The sequence below is a fragment of the Colius striatus genome, chromosome 7, assembly GCF_028858725.1.
Source record: "Colius striatus isolate bColStr4 chromosome 7, bColStr4.1.hap1, whole genome shotgun sequence".
NCBI lineage: Eukaryota > Metazoa > Chordata > Aves > Coliiformes > Coliidae > Colius > Colius striatus.
This window is the reverse complement of record NC_084765.1, coordinates 9,133,491-9,155,763: the sequence shown is the minus strand read 5'-3', so window position 1 is coordinate 9,155,763 and position 22,273 is coordinate 9,133,491. Positions and strand designations below refer to the sequence as shown.

The 22,273-nt window shown below is 38.1% G+C and overlaps 1 protein-coding gene across 1 annotated transcript; it reads left to right on the top strand.

Annotated features, from left to right (window-relative positions):
* Positions 1-1,067: 1,067 nt before the first annotated feature.
* Positions 1,068-20,299, top strand: OVCH2 (ovochymase 2). The gene is made up of 22 exons (XM_062000045.1): positions 1,068-1,158; positions 4,046-4,155; positions 4,830-4,921; positions 6,015-6,187; positions 6,920-7,015; positions 7,406-7,557; positions 8,213-8,408; positions 9,782-9,805; positions 11,165-11,255; positions 11,361-11,494; positions 11,848-11,988; positions 12,919-13,049; positions 13,425-13,518; positions 14,334-14,465; positions 14,863-14,943; positions 15,527-15,713; positions 16,818-16,887; positions 17,318-17,513; positions 17,766-17,917; positions 18,249-18,417; positions 18,821-18,875; positions 20,280-20,299. The coding sequence occupies exons 1-21, from the start codon at positions 1,068-1,070 to the stop codon at positions 18,841-18,843; spliced, it is 2,535 nt and encodes an 844-aa protein (XP_061856029.1). The 3' UTR covers positions 18,844-18,875; positions 20,280-20,299.
* The last annotated feature ends 1,974 nt before the right edge of the window (positions 20,300-22,273 follow it).

Here is a 22,273-nt window from a genome sequence, read left to right as displayed (position 1 = left end):
CCAGGAAAAAAAAAAGCCACAGACAAACAATGTATTTCTCTGTCTTGTATAAATATTTCTTTGTTCTCAGGTATAAATATCCTTTGCCCTTCTGGTACAAATGAGACTCGTGGTTTCTATCATCCAAAGTAGATCTATTGATTCTCTTGACCTGAATGTCTTACTGTGTGCTTATATATTTAATACAAATTTAAGATAATTTGGGTGATATTTTAATGGTATTAACCTCTTTATTCAGTCATTTCCAAGTCAAAACTTTCATCAGTTTTAGCAAGTATTGCTAAAGTGTTCATTTTCCAGGGTAATTGAACTTATGTTTTCTGTTTTATGAAATCTTTTAATTTAGCTGCTCAGTTGTTCTTTATTTAGGAATTTAACAGCCTTCTAAGAGACTTGCACTTAAATTGCTGTTAAAAGCGGAGCTTAACCATGAATGTGACTCGGAACTGGCACTGCTGATTACAGCAATACTGAAACAATTTTTAAAGGCTGAGCCTTGTCCTCCTTAGGGTGTAAAATTAGGGTATAACCCTGCTGTTTTGGAAAAAAGACTGATGCAGAGAGCCATCCTTGGCATGTGCCACACCGAGCATACTGACAGCAAAATTACAAACTTAGGTTTTATTTCTCAGGTCTGTAAAATTGGCCAAATACAAAGTGTATGGGAAATAAAAGGCAGTGCCTCTTCAAAAGCTGTTGAAATTGTAGGGACAAATAGCAACTGACATTCTGTTCATGTGTGTTCTACTTCGATGTGTAGGTCAACCTGGGTAAAAGCTGCTAGCAAAGCATGCAACAGCACCTTCACTTTGTCATTTAGCCTGGAAAATCTACTTTCAGGGAGGATTTTAGCTAGTGTTTTACAGCAAAGACTTCAGTAATGGCATATAAAAGAATCATGCTCTGTTAAATTTGGAAAACTTATTTGTGCAGGTAAGTGCTTTATGGCTGGATTAATGAGTAACTTCCACTTCAATTAGTTGCTGTTCTCCTGCAGTGCAGTATTTGGGTTTCTTTTTCCCTGTAAAACCTCTGCTTGTTTTCACGCAGTCAGTTAGCACCCCAGGATGTGCATTGCCCCCAGTAAGCTGCAGTTACTCCTGATGGCAATAGTTTGTATTCCAGAGTTTCATGCTGTACCATCTGCTCTTCAGAAAGGTAGGTTGAAAATTGCATGTGTGCCTTTAACAATTTTTTAAGTACTAACGGTTTTGTTCTTAGGCAGTGCCAAGCATGGGAGTCTGTGATGAAGCGAAGAAGCTGCACTAGTTTTACCCTCTAAGTTTCTGAACCTAAGAGCTCATAAACTTAGACAGAAGGTAGCATTAGAATAATTGGTCTGGTTTCCATTCTTTGTTTTTGTTCCAATCTGTAATTCAGTTATCTTTTAATGAGTAATTCTTACAAAACATTTCTCAAGTTCCCTGATGATTTAGAATGAATAGCATAATATTAATAATTAATTTAAATACCCTTAGATTTGCAGCAAGTCGATGAAGGTCATGGTTTAGTGTGTTACCTGTGGGCTACAAAGAAAATACAATGAGTCCTCTCTTCCGTTGTCTTACATCGTAAAATCCAGACTATTTAGAGGAGAGTGGGGACATAATTAATGATTGCATTTGTTCCTGTTTCCTTCATGAAGATGTACTGGTTTATAGTAAACTGGAATGGAAATCAGTTTTTGGCTGTTTGCATAACTGTTTTGCTTCCATTTTAAATTCCTGGTAATAAAATGGGAAATACAGAGCTTGATTTCCAAACTTATGCAAGTTGTCTTCACTGTAAAAACAATATTTTGGCTGCCAAAACAGGCATAGTATCTAAATCATCATCGTAAGTTGCTCACTGAAGCACTCCAAAATGTAGTGTTCTGTAGAATGATTTTCACTGGCTGCAGGGTCCTGCCTTACAGACAAATGTGATACACTTTGCATAGAGAACTCCCCTCTGACCAGTGAGCAGCATTGATCATGAAGCAGTCTGTAAAGCAGTCGGCAATCTCTTGGGCTTACAAATCTTGTGACATGCAAGATTTTTAGGGTATGTCAAAATAGGAAGAATGTAAATTTGGTGTAATATAAATATTAACTTTTATACAAATCTTGCATATGTTAGAAGAATAGACTTATTCAATGCTGAAAGGAAAAAACCCGAAGTTTTAGTTCAGCCATCTGATTTTTAGATTATTTATATGGTTTTGCCCATTTCCCCAGTACCAAATGCCTTTTGGTAAAACCTAAATCCTGTTTTTCTAAGTTCTATCTGTTTCTTCTTTCCCTTTATCTTTGCACATGAGTGCAATGAGAATCAGGAAATAAATTTAAAAATCAGATAAAGGAACTATGTGATTTCTATATAAAACCTTTAATGTTTAAATTCTAGGGTAAGTATCACTGTGTCAACATTATTGTGACACTGTAATCACTGGCATCAGCCATGCTAATCCTGAGGATGATTGCAAAACCCATTTTGTAGAGGTTGTAAGATGCATTTTATAATAAAGCTTGGAGGATTCCACACTTGTATAGAAGTATTGGTACTTATTCCTTTTGAATACGGCCACTTATCTGCCAAAACAACAACAAAATGTTCCAAGTGTATAGATGATAAATCTTTCCCAATGTAGTGTTTAATGGAAATGCTAATAAAATGTCTTAAAGTTATATGAGATCTCATTGAACCCAAACACATCTCTAAGGAAAAAAAGAATAAATTGTGGCCACTTAGGTTTGAGAAGTGCACTACAAAGAATTCCTCTGTTACAATGTGCTGCTTGGCAGAAGTGCTTACTTTGGTTCTGTCTTTCTTAAAATACTCCCAAATGATTAATTATCACCACAGATGCTTGTTTCTGTAAATACATCCCTTTACAAACACATAAATACTATCACCTTCACTTATCCACAGTAGATGATAGTAGTGAGTTAAGAAGGAATAACACAGTAATAAAGGTTCCAGAGAAATTCAGCCAGTTGTTAGTCATCAAGATCTATCCATTGTGCTTCTTGACCCCATTTGTCCAAAATATTTCAAGTACTAGTGCTGGGTGCAAAGAGATTACACAAAAAGCAATAATGAATGATTTAGTCCTAAAATAATCCCAAAACTCTTTCCAGTAAGAGAATGTTGATATTCTAAAAGTTCAAGTAAGCATGGACCCAGTGAGAATATTAAAATGTAGATGTGCACACACGTTCATGGAAAGCAAAATTTACTATTTGTGATACAAATGAACCAGAAAGTGTTCATTTAGAGAAGTTCTGGAAATCTGGAGGAGACTGAGAGATCTTATTAACATAAACATCTAAAGAGTGGATGTCAGGAGGTTGGGGCATCCCTTTTTTCTATTGTAGCTAGTAACAGGACAAGGCGTAATGGGATGAAGCTGGGACACAGAAAGTTCCATTTAAATGTAAGAAAAAACTGTTTCACTGTTGAGGTGAGGGAGCCCTGGCACAGGCTGCCCAGGGAGGGTGTGGAGTCTCCTTCTCTGGAGGTTTTCAAAACCCACCTGGATGTGTTCCTGTGTGACCTGGTCTGGGTGGACCTGCTTTGGCTGGGAGTTGGACTAGATGATCTCTGAATGTCTGTTCCAACCCCTACCACTCTAGGATTCTATGATCCTGTGATGAGGCAGCAGGCAGTCTAGTACAGATGAGCCTGCAGCTATTGCAGCAGGTTGTGTGGCAGTAGACGTTACAGATGCCGGGGTAAAAGAGGGAGCAGCTGAAGAACAGTATGAGTGCCAGTCTTTATACTGAGAGAATAAGCTCTGCTGAGCAGGGAAGGCAAAAACCTTACTTATCTTGGACAAAAATTCTATGATTCTATGAAACCAAAAAACATTGCCTTTTCCTTAGTCCAATACAGCTTTTGTCTGGGCAGTTTATATTAGGAATTATAAGATTTGGCTCCCATCAGGGCAGAGACTGCACTGACTTCAGCACCAGGCTGTGCTTTCCAATTTTATGTTGCCAAAAAAAAGTAGAAAAACTTAAATCCAGACTGAATCCTTCCCTCTTTTCCCCTTTTTGTTCCTCAGATCCTAAATGTGGGCAGAAAGTTCAAGAGGCAAATCCATGGAGTTACTTTAACCTTTTCACTCGGATTGTTGGGGGAAACCAAGTGAAACAAGGCTCACATCCGTGGCAGGTGGGCACAAGCAAATGTCATTTTATCTTCAGAATAGAGTCCTGACTTTTTGTAAAATATAGCAAAAGAAGAGATCAATATGCTTTGAGCTTACTGGTGCTTGTGGTGCATTATTGAGCTCCACCCTGCCTTTATGCAAAGCAATGAAGCAGATGGGAAGGACATGGAATGTGTCCTTCTCTGTAATAAACTTTCTTATTTTTTTTTAGTTCTGTTTATATTTCTAATTATTCTAATTATTTCTGAAAGATTATCTGTAGATTAGTCTATTGTAAAGCCATGTGGGTGAAACTGCTCAAAAATAGGACATCAAAGGACATCACTCCCAGCCCCCAACTATGGTCAGACATCATGGATTCACAGTGCTCCCAGTGACCTACAAAGGAACAATTGTCTGCTACCTAGAAACATTTACAGCGTGCTGAGTACCTCAGTGACTTGACATCTATTACATGTATATTGCTTTTCTTCAGGTACCAAGTCACAGTTGAGAGGAGAACAGCAAGGTTTAGACTCTTAGACTCAAGGGCTGTAAGAATATCACAAGTATTTGCTTGAAATGCAGCATGTACTTTAGCTATGTGAATCTTCTACTCTCTGTTTTCTTCCTCAAATGCAATCAGGGTAGATACAAACATATTCTTTACTTGGCTTGCTGTCTATATGTGATGCAGGTTTCCTTGAAACGAAGGCAAAAACATTTCTGTGGAGGCACCATTGTTTCTGCTCAGTGGGTGGTCACAGCAGCTCACTGCATCTTAGACAGGTATGGATGTGATATTTCAGGAGCAGGCTGCAGGTGCAGAAAAATGTTGATTGTACAGATGTGTGTGTGCTGTAGCATCTTTTTTTTGGCAGTTACTTACAGGTGCTACCCTTTTATTTATAACCAATGTTTTCCATGTTTGGACAGAAAGGTAGAAAAAACTAAAACTTGAACATCTCAAAAATAATTAAAATCAATTTAGAGGGATTGGTGGAGAATGATTTTGGAACTGTAGGTAAAAATATGTATATAATTATAATTATCAGGTGGCTACATATTTTTTTATCACTACCTGGCAGAGTATATGTAATCAAATGGTGAGTGGATATAGTGCTGGCCTCTTGCATGTTGGTGATTTTCAGCCTTAGTGTTTAAAAAAATGGTCCTTGAACAATGTATGGGAGGTTTCTGTTCTAATTCTGTGGTGGCTCTACTGAGCTTCTAATTCCCTTGTTGTTAATACTGAATCTTCATACTAATGGATCACCTGGAATTATAAATTTCATTGTATGTGATCACATCTTGGTCAAAATATCCAATAGCTGCAGAGTTTATGTTAACTACAGAAGGACAGGCACTGTCTAAATCAGCATACAGCCTCTTGACTTCTTCAAGTCTGGTGAATAAATTTGAAGTATGATAATAAAGTTTATAATGATTGTATTTGTTTATAATGATTGCATTTGCTGCACATATGGTAGGTTGTGCCATAAAGCAGGGTTCACAATGTTTTTAAGGTATAAACTGAGAATGCTAGAAAAGTGATCTTATTTTTTCTGTACTTTCCTATATTCAAATTTTCCCTCCTTCTTCAAAAAGCAGTGTGGCTAAACAGTAAGATGTCCTGATTCCTTAGTGGACCACTAAGCCAGAGTCAGGAGTTTAGTTAAATGATTTTTCTTCTTAGTCCTTTTCATCTCCCGATTGCTGCTGCAGGTCACACTCAACTCTTGCTGACCTATTAAGTGCTCTAAAATCTTAAGATGAAAGGTATTAGATATCAACAATAACAATCATTTACTCTGTTTATAAACAACTATATTTTTTCATTTGGAAGATTCTGTAGCTGAAGTATTATTTTCCAATTCTGCAGGAACCTGCTCCAGTACTTGAATGTCACTGCAGGAGAGCATGATTTGAGGATCATGGAGAATGGCGAGCAAACACTGCCTGTTAAATATGTCATTAAGCATCCAAAGTTTGACCCTAGAATGCCAATGAACTATGACATTGCCCTTCTGAAGCTGGATGGAGCCTTCAACTTCAGTAAGGCCGTAGTTATTTGTGGTCTTTTTTCAGTGGGGAAGATAAGGAAAAGTCTTGAAACTCAATTTAAATCCATTGCACAGCTGTCACATTAAACCACTAAAAATCTCCAGTGTTTTGCAACTGAAGTATTTAATTTGCAAGAGCTAAGTCATAAAAATGTGTCAGTAGAATTAAAAAATGTGAGACTTCATACTCCCTTGAGCAAAAATGTATTGTCCTTTATAGAAAAGAGATGAAAATCAGACCAAATAGCTGTGTATTATTGGTTTTTTTAATCTAAGGCAAAGGTACAGATTTCTGTCTGTGCTGAACAGTAAAGCTAGTCAAAGCTTGGCCTTATGGTCAGGTTGAAGGCTACTTTCACAACAGTTTTACAGAATACTGAGGTGCATAGGAGGATTCACCCAACACTTTACTGTTCCAAAGACTCCACCTCAAATTTTTAGGCCATTACTTTTTCTGATAGAAGTGTGCATCATGATAACAGCTAAGTTTAAGCTGAATGGCGAGGCCCAGGCTGAAGTTTGTGGTGCTCTTGGCTTTCTGTTTCCATTCCAAAACACTATAAAGTGGAGGCACAGTTAAATTGTCAAATGACAGATTAATTATCAGATGCCACAAAAATAACAGTACTTTTCAGTTTAAAACAAACTAACTAGGAAAGGAAGGGGAATTTTTTTTGTTTTCTTTCAAATACTTACCACTAAAATTCATGTCCACGTGGGGCAGGTTCATCAGTTTTGCCAGCATGTCTTCCTGATCCAGGTGAAAAGTTTGAAGCAGGATACGTCTGCACTGCTTGTGGTTGGGGCCGCGTAAATGAGAGTAAGCCACGCAAATTATTCTTTGACGTTCAGATTTCTCAGTGGCTCGTTTCTGAAGCTAAGTTGATTGCAAAGGTGTTATCAGACCAGAAGAGTCCATCAACCAATTGTAATAGTTGTAATCTCAAATCTTTGCTAGCCTCTATGCCTACCTGTGCATTACCTCAAAGTGGGTCACTGCGGTATAGAGACCTGTATTTCAATCTTTACATATTTTGAAATTTATTCAAGTAAAACTGCTTATGTAGACATACTTAGATGTTTATCAAGACATGCCTGTAACCATAAAATAGCTTGGGGAAAGTTTCCAACTAATTTCTTTGTTGTATTAGCAGTGACATTAAATTCAGCTTTCAGCATTCCTTATGAACAAGGGGGGTTTATATTGCAGATGGAGTACTCCCTCAAGTCTTATATGAAGTCAATCTGCCAATCTTAAGCAGTAAGGAGTGTTCAAGAGCATTATCAACTTTAAAGAAGCCCATCCATGGTGACACTGTAATGTGTGCTGGATTTCCAGATGGAGGAAAAGATGCCTGCCAGGTCAGCTGAAAAGAGGGTCTTGAGTACTTCACATGTGTTTCTCAGAGGCTCAGTGCTCTGTGTGCCTAAGTGCACTGTAAACTGCAATCTTTGGAGTGGATTTATTTTGATGTATAAATTCTTTCAAAGGTTCTGCATGGGACAATACACTTCATTATGTGATTCCATTTGAATTATGGGTTGTATGACAGGTTCTTAAGGGCACTTTTGCAATGTATCCCACTGCGATAACGCTTCAGGCTTTGTAACTTCAGAACGCTTGATAAATTAATTAGTTGATGTTGCTAAGATGCTGAGAACAAAAGTGGAAAGTATCATCTTGGATTAGGAGAAGGCAAGGAAGTGAGGTAAAGGTTAAGTGATTGTTCCTTGTCACAGGGGTGATAAAAAAGCTCCTCACTCCTTTTTACATGGTGAAACAGAACAGGTAGCCACCCATGAGGGAATTAGTCTGTCGTCTTCCTTATGACAATCCTGATTAAAGGCACTTTTTTTATTGTTTCTTCACAGTTTTTGTTAAATTCCTCTCCCTTACATTGCAGGTGTGCTGGTATGGCACAAAAGAGAGCTCAATAACCTCTTTAAGGTTTGCCCTGTGTTATGCACCTTTCTTTTGAAAGCTGTGGATTGTGGGCTTTTACTTCTGTTTTTCCAGGGAGACTCAGGGGGCCCTCTTTTGTGTCGGCGGAAGCATGGTGCCTGGACTCTCGCTGGTGTCATCTCCTGGGGGATGGGATGTGCTCGTGGCTGGACAAATAATGAGAAGAAGAAACATTACAACAGAGGATCTCCGGGAATATTCACGGACCTTAGCACAGTGCTTTCTTGGATTGAAGAGAACATGAGTGCTGGTATTAAATCTCCACAGTAATGTGCCTCTCACTTTTAACAAATCTTCTGTTTCTTAATCTTTTTCAAGATACAACACTTACATTTTCTCATTTTTCCTAGCAAATCACTGTAGTATTTCACAATGCCTTTAAGTATGTGGTACTGATTGGCAGTTGACAAAACCAAATTGAGAGCATTCTAAATGTTTGCTTGTCTTCCACTTTGTCTCTTGCTTGAACTACATGTGCACGTATGCATTGTTTTCTATTAACTTGAAGAATAGTTCTTTTACCCAGATAGCCAATTAGCCTGGTATTTTTGTTTTTAAGGGGAAGTTCACCTTTTGAAAATGTCTGAAATTCCATACGTACCTCTCTGAAGTCACTTGCCATTTATCTCAGATGAAATGAGTTGGATCAGATATTTGATTATTTGGGGGAAAGTCATGCTCCCAAAAGTGCTTTTGCTTATTTTGCCCAAAAGGCTACATATGCCCTCTGTATAGAAATGGAAATAACATTTTCTTCCAGTTTGGGCTACTTTTTGTTAAAAGATATTGGAGAATGTGTTAAAATATAAATAGACAACTCAAAAATTGAGGACAGCTGTTTAAGAGGTTTTGCTAGCCAATGATAATAAAGAAAGTTGTGAGAGAAAAAACAGAGAACTTCCCTATTAGAAACCAGCTTCAGCTGGTGATTGAAAGAAGGAACCCTTGTAGTGATGGAGACCAATTAAAAGGGGTTAGTTTCTGAAATATATTTTGGTTTTCAATTTACAAACACAAAAAAAGAAAATTTGCTAGTTGGTCCATTTAATTATCAGGAAAAAAACCCCAATATGATTAGCTATTGTGGTAATTAAATTGTGTTGGATCCAGTGAACAGAAACAGTGACTTAGGTAAAGTGAGAACACGGTTCTCAATTGCACTGCACTAGGTTTTGCTTGCTCACTCTTTTACACTGTCACACTAGTGCAACAGATCTTTACTCTAATTGCTGTTCAGGCTTAATATCTCTCTGATGTGATTCTGGCAGTTGAATTCTGCTATCCTTACCTGAAATGTGTAGCATTTACTCAAGAATTAGGTATAAAGAGAGTACTGTGCTGCTCACACTGAGCAGTGGCCTATCAATGTATAATTAATTCTAGAAATGACTTGCCCAGAATTTTTTATTCCAAAGTCAGAGTTGTCTAAACCTGCAATTTTGTTTAATTCTAAGCCTAGTTAATTGTAGACACTATGTTCCCATGAAGCATTTGAATTTACCTTAGTGCTAGCTGTATAAAATTACCATTTCACACAGATAAAAATAAAGCCTGCATTGTGAATACAAACCTACAGTAATTGATTTTTTTTTCCTCTCCCTTCCCCTACCCCTCCTTTATTAGATCTGAAAATGAAAAGCACCACAGGTGAGTACAGTATTTTTTCAGTATCTTCTGTCTGTGTTAGAGCATAAAAAGACCCCCCTCAAAAGTCTGATATATTACTTATGGAAGAAGAGATATGAAAAAGCTTGATTCATCAAAGCACTTTAAAATGGAAACTTTAAATATATAGTTTTTTCCTTCTGGTTCTGTAAAGGAAATTACTTATGTGGAGTTCAACTTAAGTGCCGGTGACTTCAAAAAGGAATTTTCCTTAAGACAGCTGCATATGAAGCCCTATTTATATTGAAATGCTAATGAAATTAATAGGAAAAATGTAGAACAGAACCTTAGGCAATGCATGAAATCTATTGAGTGAAGCTGATTCTATATAAAAATAAAGATTCTAAATAGAAGGTATGAGGTAAATTTGTACATTCTACAATGGCTTTACTTATCTAGTGTCTATTTCTGTGAATAAAAGGCAAAAACACGCTCCACAGAACCCAACCCCAAATGTAACAGGTTTTAAAATGGAAATATTTCTTTGATTCCGCCATATTTATGTTCTTGTTGGACACTCTGTTCATCTAAGTAGAAGTTCACCTGAAGATGCTGAAACAACTCTCGTGAACCAGATCTGAAAAAATTAATTTTAGTAATCTATAGTGAAATTTCTAAGTGAGCTTTGGGCACACAGTCAGTGTGTGTGGACTTGCTGTGGCCAGTGAGAACTGGGTATTCAAATGCTGTTTGTATCTTTTTGACATTTTTTACTCTTCTTCCTCGGGTACCATTAAGATAATCTTATAAGTGCATAATTCCTTTAAACTTTTTCATATACATGATTGTTGCTATATGTCATACTGGCTTACCTTGCAAGGAGAAAGAAAGGTAAGAGGAGATAAGTGTTGCTAGAAACACAATTACTTACAAAACTTACCTGGAGAGGAAGGCTTCTTCTGCTTCTGTTAAAATGTTTTTAATACCATGTTGTACTGTTTCAAAAGTCTGCTGCTGTGACATAGCTGAGGATGTTGTTACAAATGGTCTGCAATGAATGTTTATGTCTTGAGATATGCAGTTTTCCTCCCTGAGAAATATTTATACTGAAGTCCTAATTTAAACAAAGAGTTTACTTCAGGTAAGAAGCAAACACTGACATTTGTACAATAAAATATGATAACATGCTGGCAGTGCTTCATTTTTTCTCCCAAGTTATCTTTTTAAAAACTAATTTTAATAGTTTCAAATGAAAGAGAAAAGACCCAGCATCACTCTGCCAGCAGAAACAAGATACACCTGTGTCATCTTGAGTGTCATGATGTTCTGTAGATGTTTGAGCTTTTTGGATTGCTTGTGTCAAACCTGATTCCTTCTATATGTTTTAACTCTACAATGCAGCATTTTGTAGCATTCAGGATGGCAAACTCCCTGGCAGTGAAGGAGAATTAAATTTCCCTGGAAGTCCCAAAAAGTTCTATCAAAACCACCAGTAAGTATAAAATCACAGTCTTTCCCCAGAAACTATTCTCTGTACTGGTGTAGTTGGGTTTTTTTTGTTGTGGTTTGGTGAACAGGAAATAATTTGTTGTTCCAGATTGTGTGTATGGACTCTACTTGTACCAGAAGGGAATTACATATTGCTTCATTTTTCACACTTTGATATAGAGCCAGAAACGTTTTGTGACTATGATTCTTTATCAGTCTATTCAAAAGATGACAGACTTGTTGGTAAGTTGCTGTCCTGTCCTCTCATTCTTTGAAATAATTTGTCAGTGTACTTCATTCTAACATGGTTGTGTGAAATATGATGTAAAATAAAATACAGTGGGGAAGGAGAAAAGAATAGAAAATGCCTGGTAGAGAATTGTGTCAGCATATGACTTTCTGGTGGCAAGGATTTTCAGTTTTTAATACTGTGCATCTATTTAGGCTAATGGATTAATAGAGAATGTAGAGGAATGAATAGGAAATTTTCTTTTCAGACTAAATTTTTATAGCTAAGTACTAAAAATTGTATATGCAAGTTTTCTCAGGTGACTGAAGACTTTAAACAGTGATTATTCTCTAATGATATATTTCAGGGAAATTCTGTGGAGGAGTTCCTCCATTACCTATTTTGATTGGCTCCAATAGTATAAGACTGAAATTTGTTTCTGACAGCAGAGATTCTGGAACTGGTTTTTCCATGACCTACAAAGTTCTTACACCAGCTATTCTTCCTGGTAAGTCTAAGTCCAGTGATACACCTGTCTGCATTCTTGGGTGGTGACCTGAAAAGAATTTTCAGGAGAAAATAAATCAGAGGAAGCTGCTATAATATTTCTATGTAGATGACGTTATGAACAGCATGAAGTGTAGTTAGGGTGCTGTGTGATGTTGTGGGGAGTCGGGGGTGCCAGAAAGAAACAGCATAGATGATGTTAAGAGAAGCCCTTTATTAACTTTGCCTTTCCTTCGTGCCCTTCATGCAAGATCTCATTCCTTCCTTACTTTCAGAGTGTTTTAAAATTCAGTTAATAACATTAGTCAAATGAGCAAAATTTCCAGATGAAAGCTGCTTTGCTAGTCCCAAGCATGCTGTCATGGAAGGGCCCTGAGGGAGACAGTTAATGCTAAGATATATGTCATGGAGAACTGCTTTCAGTTTTGCTGTGCAGAGTGATTCACCATCATTAGAGAGGGCTAGCCTAAGGGCTATCTGCTGAGTCTGGACAATCCAGTTACCTGTTGACCCTGTTTCTGCAGCTTTTTGGACTAGTTTCTTTCCTTTGAAGAGTGTAAGGGCAGAATGTGGAGAGGAATCCCCTCTGAGGGGTCTTGCCACTTGATAACCCATCAGCAAGATGTCCTCTGATTGTGGTTTATGTCCCCACTTTGCTCTCTGAAGAAAGTTGGCAAATGTTCTTCTGACGTGCTTTTCTATCACCCCACACAGGTACTGTGCCTACAGCACACTGCCTGTAGCCCTGTAGGGAGTCGGCAGCCATGGGTTGCATTGCTGTTCTGCACAGGAACAGAAGGATTTGACTTGCTGCTCCTGTCATGTTCTCTTTCTCACCTCCACAAGAGGTTTTCTGGTTTTATTTTTTTTGTATGTGATTTTTTTAAGAGAAATTCACAGTACTTCTGTTTTTGTTTTCCTGGATTTCCAGATTCTGGCTGTGAGTCCTTAGCTGTGCTTTTTGAAGAAGGAGTGTTACAAAGTATGCACTATCCAGAGCACTACAGTAACATGGCAGCCTGTCAATGGATTATTTGTGCACCAAAGGAACACGTGATCAAGGTACAATATCTCCTGTCTACAGAATGGAAGTGAACACCACTGAGTTAGCAAGAAGTTATGTGGTTAAGGACAAGCAAGATCAAGCAACATAAGCTTGATGCAGTTAAGAGAAATCACTTTTCATCCCAAAAGCCAGATAGGTTTTCATTTCTCCTTTAGGTTATATCAAAACAGGATTTCCCAGTTTCAATTTTATCATGAAAGACTCTTTGAGCAAATGTAATATGCTATGTATCACCTGTGAGAGTCTGAATGTCATAGAAACCAAACCCTAAAGGAATCATTGTGTATGCTAAAGACCCTATTGTAGATATTTGATTTTTTTTCTGTGTGAATTTAACAACAAGGTTCACTGTTTCATTTTTTATTTAAAAGCTTACATACCAGTCTTTTGAAGTAGAAGAAAGTGAAGACTGCTCTTATGATGCCGTGACTGTGTATGAAGATGTTGGAAAAGAGGAGGAAATTGGTTCGACTTTTGATGTTTGATACATTTTGGGGATGACTTGTTTCTTTTATGACTTTCACTAGCCCTTTTTTACATTCTAAAACCAAGTTCACCTCTAGAGTCTCAGGCACTGTTACAAGTACTGGTTTCAGTACCTTGAAAAATATTTGCAGGTATTACTGCTTCTGTCCCACTGACAGAGGCAAAACCACATTGAACAGAACAGTTTTGCATATTTAAATCCTGTAAGAAATGCAGTTCGGAATTCACATCAGGGAAGAAAAGGACATAATAGCGCAATCGTTTGTTTTTATAGTAATGATCAGCCACAGAAAGAATCCAAGAGGTGTCCTTTTAGTCACCCAGTTGTTCACTCCAGATGAGTATTCATAAAATTCTTGCCACCTTGCTGGAAATTACCCTGGCTTAGGTTGAATGAGAGACAGATCTGTCCCAATCAACTGATTTCAGCACTTGCTTGATGCTGGTGCTTGTCTAAGCGCTAGCAGATGCTAGTGTTGAAACATTAACAGGGGAAAATTCAGTTTCCAGCGTGTTAATGGCAACCTATGAGTGAGTGCTGCAAGATCTTCTTGTGAAATAACATGAATCTCCTTATTCTTGTGAGATAATTACTGAACAAACACACACTATCAGAACAGAACAAGCCTTCAGCCTCAGTCAACTTATCTCTACTCCCGTCTTGTGCACAGTTATTTTTTACCCTCCAGCATGAGAACTACAATGCACAGAGTATTGAGTACCCAGTGTTGAAAGAGATAAGCATGAAAAAGTACATGTTAATATGCAGTGACCTGTTACTTTCTCATCTTTAGCTAAGTCCTGTGGATTTACCCTGCCAGCAACTGTTCTAAGCTCCTCTGCTACTATGGTTGTTGTCTTTCACTCTGATGAAACAGAGACCTTTGGAGGATTCAGAGCTGCAATATCTTTTGTTCATGTAACAGGTAACAGAAGTAACTTGGGAAACTGGCAGCACAAAGGGCTCCTTGGGGAATCTAGCTATTCAGAATTATTTTGCTGTAAGAGAATCTCATCCAACAAATCATTTCAGGGAAAGAAACGGTATTATGAACCTATTGAGGCATCGAACAAAGGGCCTATTGAGTGGGTGAAGAGAAACAGTGAATCTACACAACCCCTCTGAGTTTTATTTTTTTCTAAGAGTAGTTTGGTGCATTTTAAACGGCACTTTACCATCATGTGAAGATGCAATAGCACGGATCTCTACTCTAGAATAATCTGTTCTTTCTGCAAAAATTATAATAAAGAAAAAAGGGATTTTTGTGATAAAAGCATCCCTCAGTACAGCCTGATAACACATTTACTGTTTTAATTTGCTAGAATTAGGTACTTTGAACTCAACTAGTGAAGAAAAATTTGAAGATACAGATATGACTGAAGAAGAAATACAAGTTACAGCAGGTAAGCCAACCCAAGTTATATTTTCTTCATGGGAATAGGAAGTACCTTTTGGACTATAATTTCAATGGTGTTTTCTCTAAATTTTCCATTTAGATTTTTAGGAAATAGAAAGATGAATAGTAACACTTCTATGCTTTAGCTTTAGAATTAGCAGAATTTAATTTTTCTTGTTTCCTTCAACTTGTTAAGTCATTTACAGCAATACGTGATGTTATTTCAGCTTGTGTGACAGTTTGTACCTACTTGCTTTGGTGGAAATATCTGCAAAGAGTACAAGGTAGTTGAAAAGAATAATCAGAATTTTAGAACTTCCCTTTTCCCCTCCAGTACTTTATTGAGAGTGGATGAGCCCATATTCAGTGCAGTTTTCATCATGATGAAGCTCTGGTTTTGTTAAAATCATCTATTCATACTATCTCTAAACATTTGGATCCTTTGTGATGAGGGAAATGGAAAGATTTAGCAAAAAGGGGAAGGGAGGAAGCTTGAGAAGCTGTTGGGCAGCTCTTAAATGAACTGTTCTTTGCTTCTTCAAATCTTAGCTTCTAAAAGCTTCTTGAGACATCAGTGCTTTCTGTTTCAGGTGATATTTGTGGAATGCCTTCGAATCAGCCCAGGTTCATCTTCAGTAGGATAATTGGAGGTGAAGAAGCTGTACCATACTCCTGGCCTTGGCAGGTCAGTTTACAAATTTCAGATGAGCATATCTGTGGAGGAGCTGTTCTGGCCAAAGAATGGGTTGTCACAGCTGCTCACTGCTTTAATTTGAAGTAAGTACACTGGGATGAACCCTTCCCTGTAATTGCACGGTGTGTCTCTGCAGCGTGGTAGTTCTGCCCAGGGTGGCTGTCACAGTTTCGGTTACCACCTACTTACAGCTCTCACTGGCACTGGATTCTTTTGCTCCACATGCATGTGGAGCACTAGGATCATAGTGGCTACTTAATAAGTAGCCTACTTCTGTAAGCTTGGTTTTCATTCAGATCAGTTTTCAGAAGAGATGACAAGATACTAAGACCTTTCTCTTACCTTATTTACCTTAGGTAACTTACACCTTACTTACTCTTAGGTAACTAATTAGCGTTTGTGTCATTATGGAGCATGTTTTTGTTCAGGTAGAATCAACCTATCAAAACACTTTAAAACTACTAAATTTGTGTAGATTTTGGAGAACAGAAAGGAGGTTTCTGGGTACAGGGTTCATGCTGTTCCCTTGTAGAACCTATCAATCTATTAAATCAGATTGCATAGAATTTCTTCTGTCATTATTGACATTCACATTCTCCAGTTCTTTGATTTTCTTCCCCACCACAACGCTGGGGATCTGAAATGCAAGTGCTGTTTTGAATTTTGAACTTTTGCTTCTAAGTTTCTAGATATTATTTGGCAAGATTTTATGTCAGGAGCATTGTTGCACTGTGTTAAAGGTACTGCTTTAAGAGCCATATTAAGGAGAAATTCTCTATTACACATTATCATCACATTAGAATTTGCATATGTGGCTTAATGATTGTATGCAACTAATTTCATCGGGGACTTATGATACATTTTCAGGCAGTAAAAGGGTTTGGTTATGAAACCAAAGGGTGGAATGAAATGTTTCTGTTGCATTTCTTTGATATCACTTGATAGGTAGTAATGTTTCAGAGGTCACCCATTTTTTCATTTAAGAGGTCAGGACCAGCACTGTCCCTGGATGATGTGTAGACCATGCAGGCCTTGTGTTCTGCAGCAGGCACTCCCAGTCACAGAATCACAGTGAGATAAAGATAAGATTAGTATCTGTTTTAAGTGGGGGAGGTTTTAAGATTTCACAGGTTTCAAGAATGCTGTTATAGCAGCCTGAGAATGGGAATGCCCTTTTATTTTTTTAGGGAATTATATAGAGACTTATGGATGGTGGTAACGGGACTTCATGATCTTGCAGAGCAAGAATACAGACAGGTACTGTAAGTTCTGCTTAGCAAAAAAATAGAGATCAATCTTGAAAAATAGTTTTTAATGTAAACACAGCCTGCATGCTGATCCTAATCTGTGTTTACAAAACTGCTTTTGCATGACTGTCAGAGAAAGTGTATCAACACAGATTGGTACCTTCACCGGGAAAGAGTTCCAAAGCTCAGCATCTCAGACGATGTGTGACTGAGGAGTGTATTGTCTCTAAATGCCCTGGTGACATAACTTTCCACTTCCTTTAGACTTGACAAGTATTTTTCCAAGATGCTCTTTCTGCACTTCCTGGGTAGAGTTTGCTGCATGTTCCCTGATCTAGGTCCAAAAGGCATTATCTTGACTTGTTAATATAAGACAGCTGGTGTTTTCAGCAGCTGCTTTTAAAGTCATTCAGAAAATGTCCACGTCTCTGTTTTCCTAGAAAAGGTCAGTAAAGCAGTATATTATACATCCAAGTTTTAACAAGACCACTATGGACTCTGATATCGCCTTACTGAAACTGGCTGAGCCCTTGGAATTCAACCACTATGTGCGCCCGGTGTGCCTCCCTGCCAGGGAGGAGGTGGTTCAGCCCTCAAGGGTGTGTGTTGTCACAGGATGGGGTGCACCTGAAGAAGGTATGTAAGCTCTGCTAGTTGAGTGAGCATGCTGTAGCTGTGTTTTAAATACTCCCTTCTGTGTTGTAACGTTCATTCTGTCTGTACATTAGCTTCTGCAGAAAAGGCACGTTAAAAAGATTTCAGTGGTGTAAGCTCAGTTGATCATGCAGGGAAACAGGTATGGGGAAAGAAGTCAGCTAATTTAGATTGAAACTATTTGAAAGCTTCTTTCATGGCCCTGCTCGTTTCTGAGATGTCTTTTACTTCAAGGCAGAGCAAAAGGGAAAAAACTGCATCAGCTGGAAGTCCCCATCCTGGTGCTTGACACGTGTCAGAGCTATTACATAAATCTTCCCAGTGCACTGACCCAGAGGATGATCTGTGCAGGATTCCCTCTGGAAGAAGGCAAGGACTCATGCACAGTAAGTTGTGTCCATCACCTTTGCCGACTGACACTTGGGTTATGGCCAAATGGGTTCTGAAAAGGGGATTGTTAAGACCTCACTAAGAGCTATATTCTTGCCAACAGGCTGTAGGTGATTTACAGGGAAAGACTCCTTAACGATAGGATTTTAATTACTCGTGTTGCAAGAGGAAGTACTTTCCTTGAACAAAGGTTATTTCTTTCTCTGCCTTTTTAAAACAAAAACCCTCAGACATGAGTAGCTGGGACTTCTCATAGCTGAGATGGTATTTTAAAAACATAAGCAGTGAAGTTAGCTCATAACAAGATTCCTTTGTCCTTGTGCACAGGGTGATTCTGGTGGCCCATTAGTTTGTCCCTCAGAAGATAACTCGGGATTTTACACCCTTCATGGCATCACTAGCTGGGGCTTGGGATGTGGTAGGAAGAGCTACCCAGGAGTATACACAAATGTTGGTGTTTTTGTTGACTGGATCAAGCAGATTGTTAATAGTAGTGGTATGTATGAAAAAAAACCAACAAAGAACCCAATTAAATGAATGCTCTTTCTCTTGCTAGAGGCTTAATTTGAAGTCTTTTCCTTTTTGAGGGTGCCTTTTCTTATATTGGGGTGTCCAGCACTTCCTGAAATCTTGACTGTTTAAAATACCTGCAGAAACAGACCTAAATCAGTAACCACTTCTGAAAACCTTATTTCTTCTGGATGTATTATATTTCCCTCTCTGTTGCATTTCTTGCATTGATCAATAGGTTTTCCTTACTGCTGCTTTGTTTCTCAGGGTTGGGAGGAGGTAGGAACTGACACATGATGACAGATTAGTCCTTTTCAATAAGTTTGCAGCCTGCCTTTGTAGACAGTCTTGGCAAAGTTTACCCTGTTTTATTTTTCTTCTTTTTTTAGATCTCCCCATTATCATGGTGTGACCATCAAAAGAGCAGTTCTGACAGGCCACATGGTAAACATATCCAAAACACAACTGTCATTAAAAGCAAAATTTGGTGGGAATGTGTTAGCTCATGATTGGTGAACAGATTCCAAAGGAGCTGATACTCTGGTGAATTTACTGCTGATTTATCTGAAATGAGACTTTGGCTTTAAACACTTGTGCTTGGGGCGGACACAAGTTAGTTGCAGGCTTCTGACACTGTTAATCTATATTAGAAAGAAGGAAAGGGAAAATAAGCCACCATGTATACCATACATCAGGCATGTCCTTGAATGTAGTGCTGGAGAGCAAAAAACAGGCCACAGAAATGAAATAAGTTCCTGTGTTAAACAACTGAAGGGGCAGTAAGCCCTCCTTCCATCAAGGTGAATGTGAGTGTTACCCCTGGCTCTGAGAGGAGGCACTGGCAGTAGTAGTTCATCACTGAGGAGCAGGATGATATTGTCTAGTTGTTGGAGTTATGAATCATTCCAACTGTTGGGGAAAGAATATCTTTAATATAGTTCCTGTTTTAATAAATTGCATGCTGTTTAAACAGAAGTGTTTGAAAAGACAGGTGTTACAGGCCAAGGGCCTTTGGCACCATGCAAGAACTGACAGATATCCTATTTAATCTATACCAATAATTAGAGGGGTATTGTGTAATCCACACTGCAAACTGAGTACATTTACTTGTAAATAGCAGTTTGTTTAATGCCCACATAGCTATTTACACAAGAAATGGTGATGAGAGTCTGCAATTATCTTTGCAGACTTCCATGCACAGTCTTAGTGTTTAGAAACTAGATCAGTATGATAGTAGGTTACACAAGCATAATCCTTCTTTGACTCATTGGCCTGGAAAGGAACTGGAAGGTTAAGATATCTCATTTTGTTTCTGTTGATATTACTAGCAAAAATCTTTAGAGATGTGTTTCCCATACATGCATTTCTTGCCACTAACCCTATTTTTTGGTGGCATTAGTTTAGAACTTCTGATTTTTTTTCTTTAAGACGTAGTTTTATCCGGTAGCTGTGGAAAAAAAAAATCTCCCTTTATTTTCAAATTAATATGGCAAATGTTTCTCACCACTTTCTTCACTGTAAAGTTTTAGGCAAAAGGCCACAAAATAATCTAGAGCATGAGCTTTCTGTGAACCTCTGAAAACACTTCATGGTGGAAGGATAAATTCGGGTTCATTGCAAGGCACAGCTGGATGACATTATTGATAGACATCCTCATTCTATCTGTGATAAACTCTCTGAGGAGTCTTTGGAGATCAATGGAGGGAAAATAGCCTTTGTAATTTTTCATTGTAAAAGTCTGTTAATGTTAAGTTATGGTAGAGTTTTCTGCTAGATAACAATATCTGTTTAACTGTGCTGGCAGCAGATGTGTCTAATCACTTCGTTGCTATTCTGTTTTGCTTACAGGAACAAGATGACTTAAAATACCTGTAAAGCTTTTGTCTACTTATAAATTCAATACAAGGTTATCAAGTGTGGGTGTTCAGGAAGAGAAAAAGGTGGAGGGAGAATTACAGGTGGTATCAGCTGTTCTAGCCCTATTGAATGCAGTGGTTATATGCTGATAAATTGATATATCTTAAAATTCCTTTCATGTATTTGTAATGCTATCTTAAAGTATTTGTGTTTGATTGATAGAATACTTACTTTTTGCTTGACTTCATGGTGTTGACCTTTATGATTCTCTTAGTATGGTTTTGCAAGCAGTTTTGCTTTTGTTTGTTGCATCTTTTTAGCCTATTGTAAACTGCTAGTATCTTTTAGCAGTAATGTGAGCTGTTTCATGATGCAAATGAAATCTGATTAAAAAATAAATCCTTTTAATGGTGTTCATCTGCTATTTTAGTTTTTACAAAATTTATATTAATCCGCTTTAATTTTTGACAGTTTATGAGACTTCCCTGAACCCTGCAGTCAAAAGGTAGGATATTAGTAGCCTACCTGAGTATTGAAGTAGGCTGAAGTTTCCCACTTGCTTAAAATCTGGATATAAACATTTTTTCTGTGGCATGTAAGTAAAAATGTTGTCTTTGTAACGTTCTTCCTATGGATGCCTACCTGTGACCTTATTGAGGGGAATCTGCTAGTCCAACCAAGGAGGTTGGACTAGATGATCTCTAGTGGTCCCTTCCAACCCCTACCGTTCTATGGTTATATGGAAACAAATGAAGGCTCATTGTCTTGTTCATTGGCACTGTGCTAAATATTTAGAGTAAAAGCCTATGTGCAAAAATACCTTGCTCTGACCTTTGTTTAACGTGAGCCTCTGTGACCATAAGTCCTCCTGCTTAGCTCTGAAATGGTAGTCCTGCATGGGCCTGTGTGCTGGGAGTGTGGCCAATGATGTGGCTTTTGTAGATGTGTTGTTAGAGCATTTTTGTAACTTGTTGAAAAGGTAAGATCTGTTAAAGCATCTCTGGCGATGTTACAGAAGAGGAAGTGGTTGTCTGAAAGTCAGGTTCTGGCTGTATAGACACAAATGATGTTAAAACCATAGCTGATTTCTGAGTGTGTGGCATTACCTCTGTGAATTCTTGATTCATGATTCTTTTACTTTCCCATCTCTTCCCTTTCCAGCCTTAGGCAGCATAGTGCCTTCCTGCTTTGTACTGCTTTCGGTTGCTTCCACTCCTGTGACCTCCTGGCTGAAACCAAAGGAGCAACAGAGACCAGCATAGTGTCCTTCCTTGAGATATCCTGGAGATATGCAGGCCATGCAGTTCCTGACTCTCTTCTTCCACAATGAGTCTACCCAAAAGGATCTGACAATCATTGTATTTAGGTGGTAGGGTGGAACTGTGTTCTCATGTGATGTTCCCAGTTTTCTTCTCTTTCCCCTAAGCCTTTCTTCCTTTGTACTTTTTGAGGACAAGTGGCACAAAGGCACATTTCTCATTTAAGAATCCATTTACTGCCATGTGTTGAATGTGCAGAAGGACTGCTACTTCATCTGAAGTGACTAGACTTGGATCTTTGCATGCTCTCAGAAGAGTGAATTTAACAGTAACAACAGTAACATTTAACACCAGAGGAACTGTAGATTCTATATCTGTGTAAGGCAAGTTAACAAGAGGGAAGAATTAGGCTTGGCACTTGGAAGAAAAAAATGTTAAAAGGTTTTTATCTAGGCCAAAACCCTGCCTCTGGCAAAAAAAGGAAGAATCAAAGGAGCATTAGGAATAGTTAATATAGAAAACAAGAAATACTTCTCAGTGTTTGCCAAGCTCTACAAAACCCCTTACTTACCTTTCTCTTGTTGAAGGCAAGAGAAGTGTCTTGTTCTTGAGGGGTGATTAACGCTTCCTATTAATAGTAGAATTCAGAGAAGCACTGATAACTGCATAGCTTTGCAATTATTAGCCACAGCAGACAGAAAGTCATGTCTTGAGTTTATCCTTTGT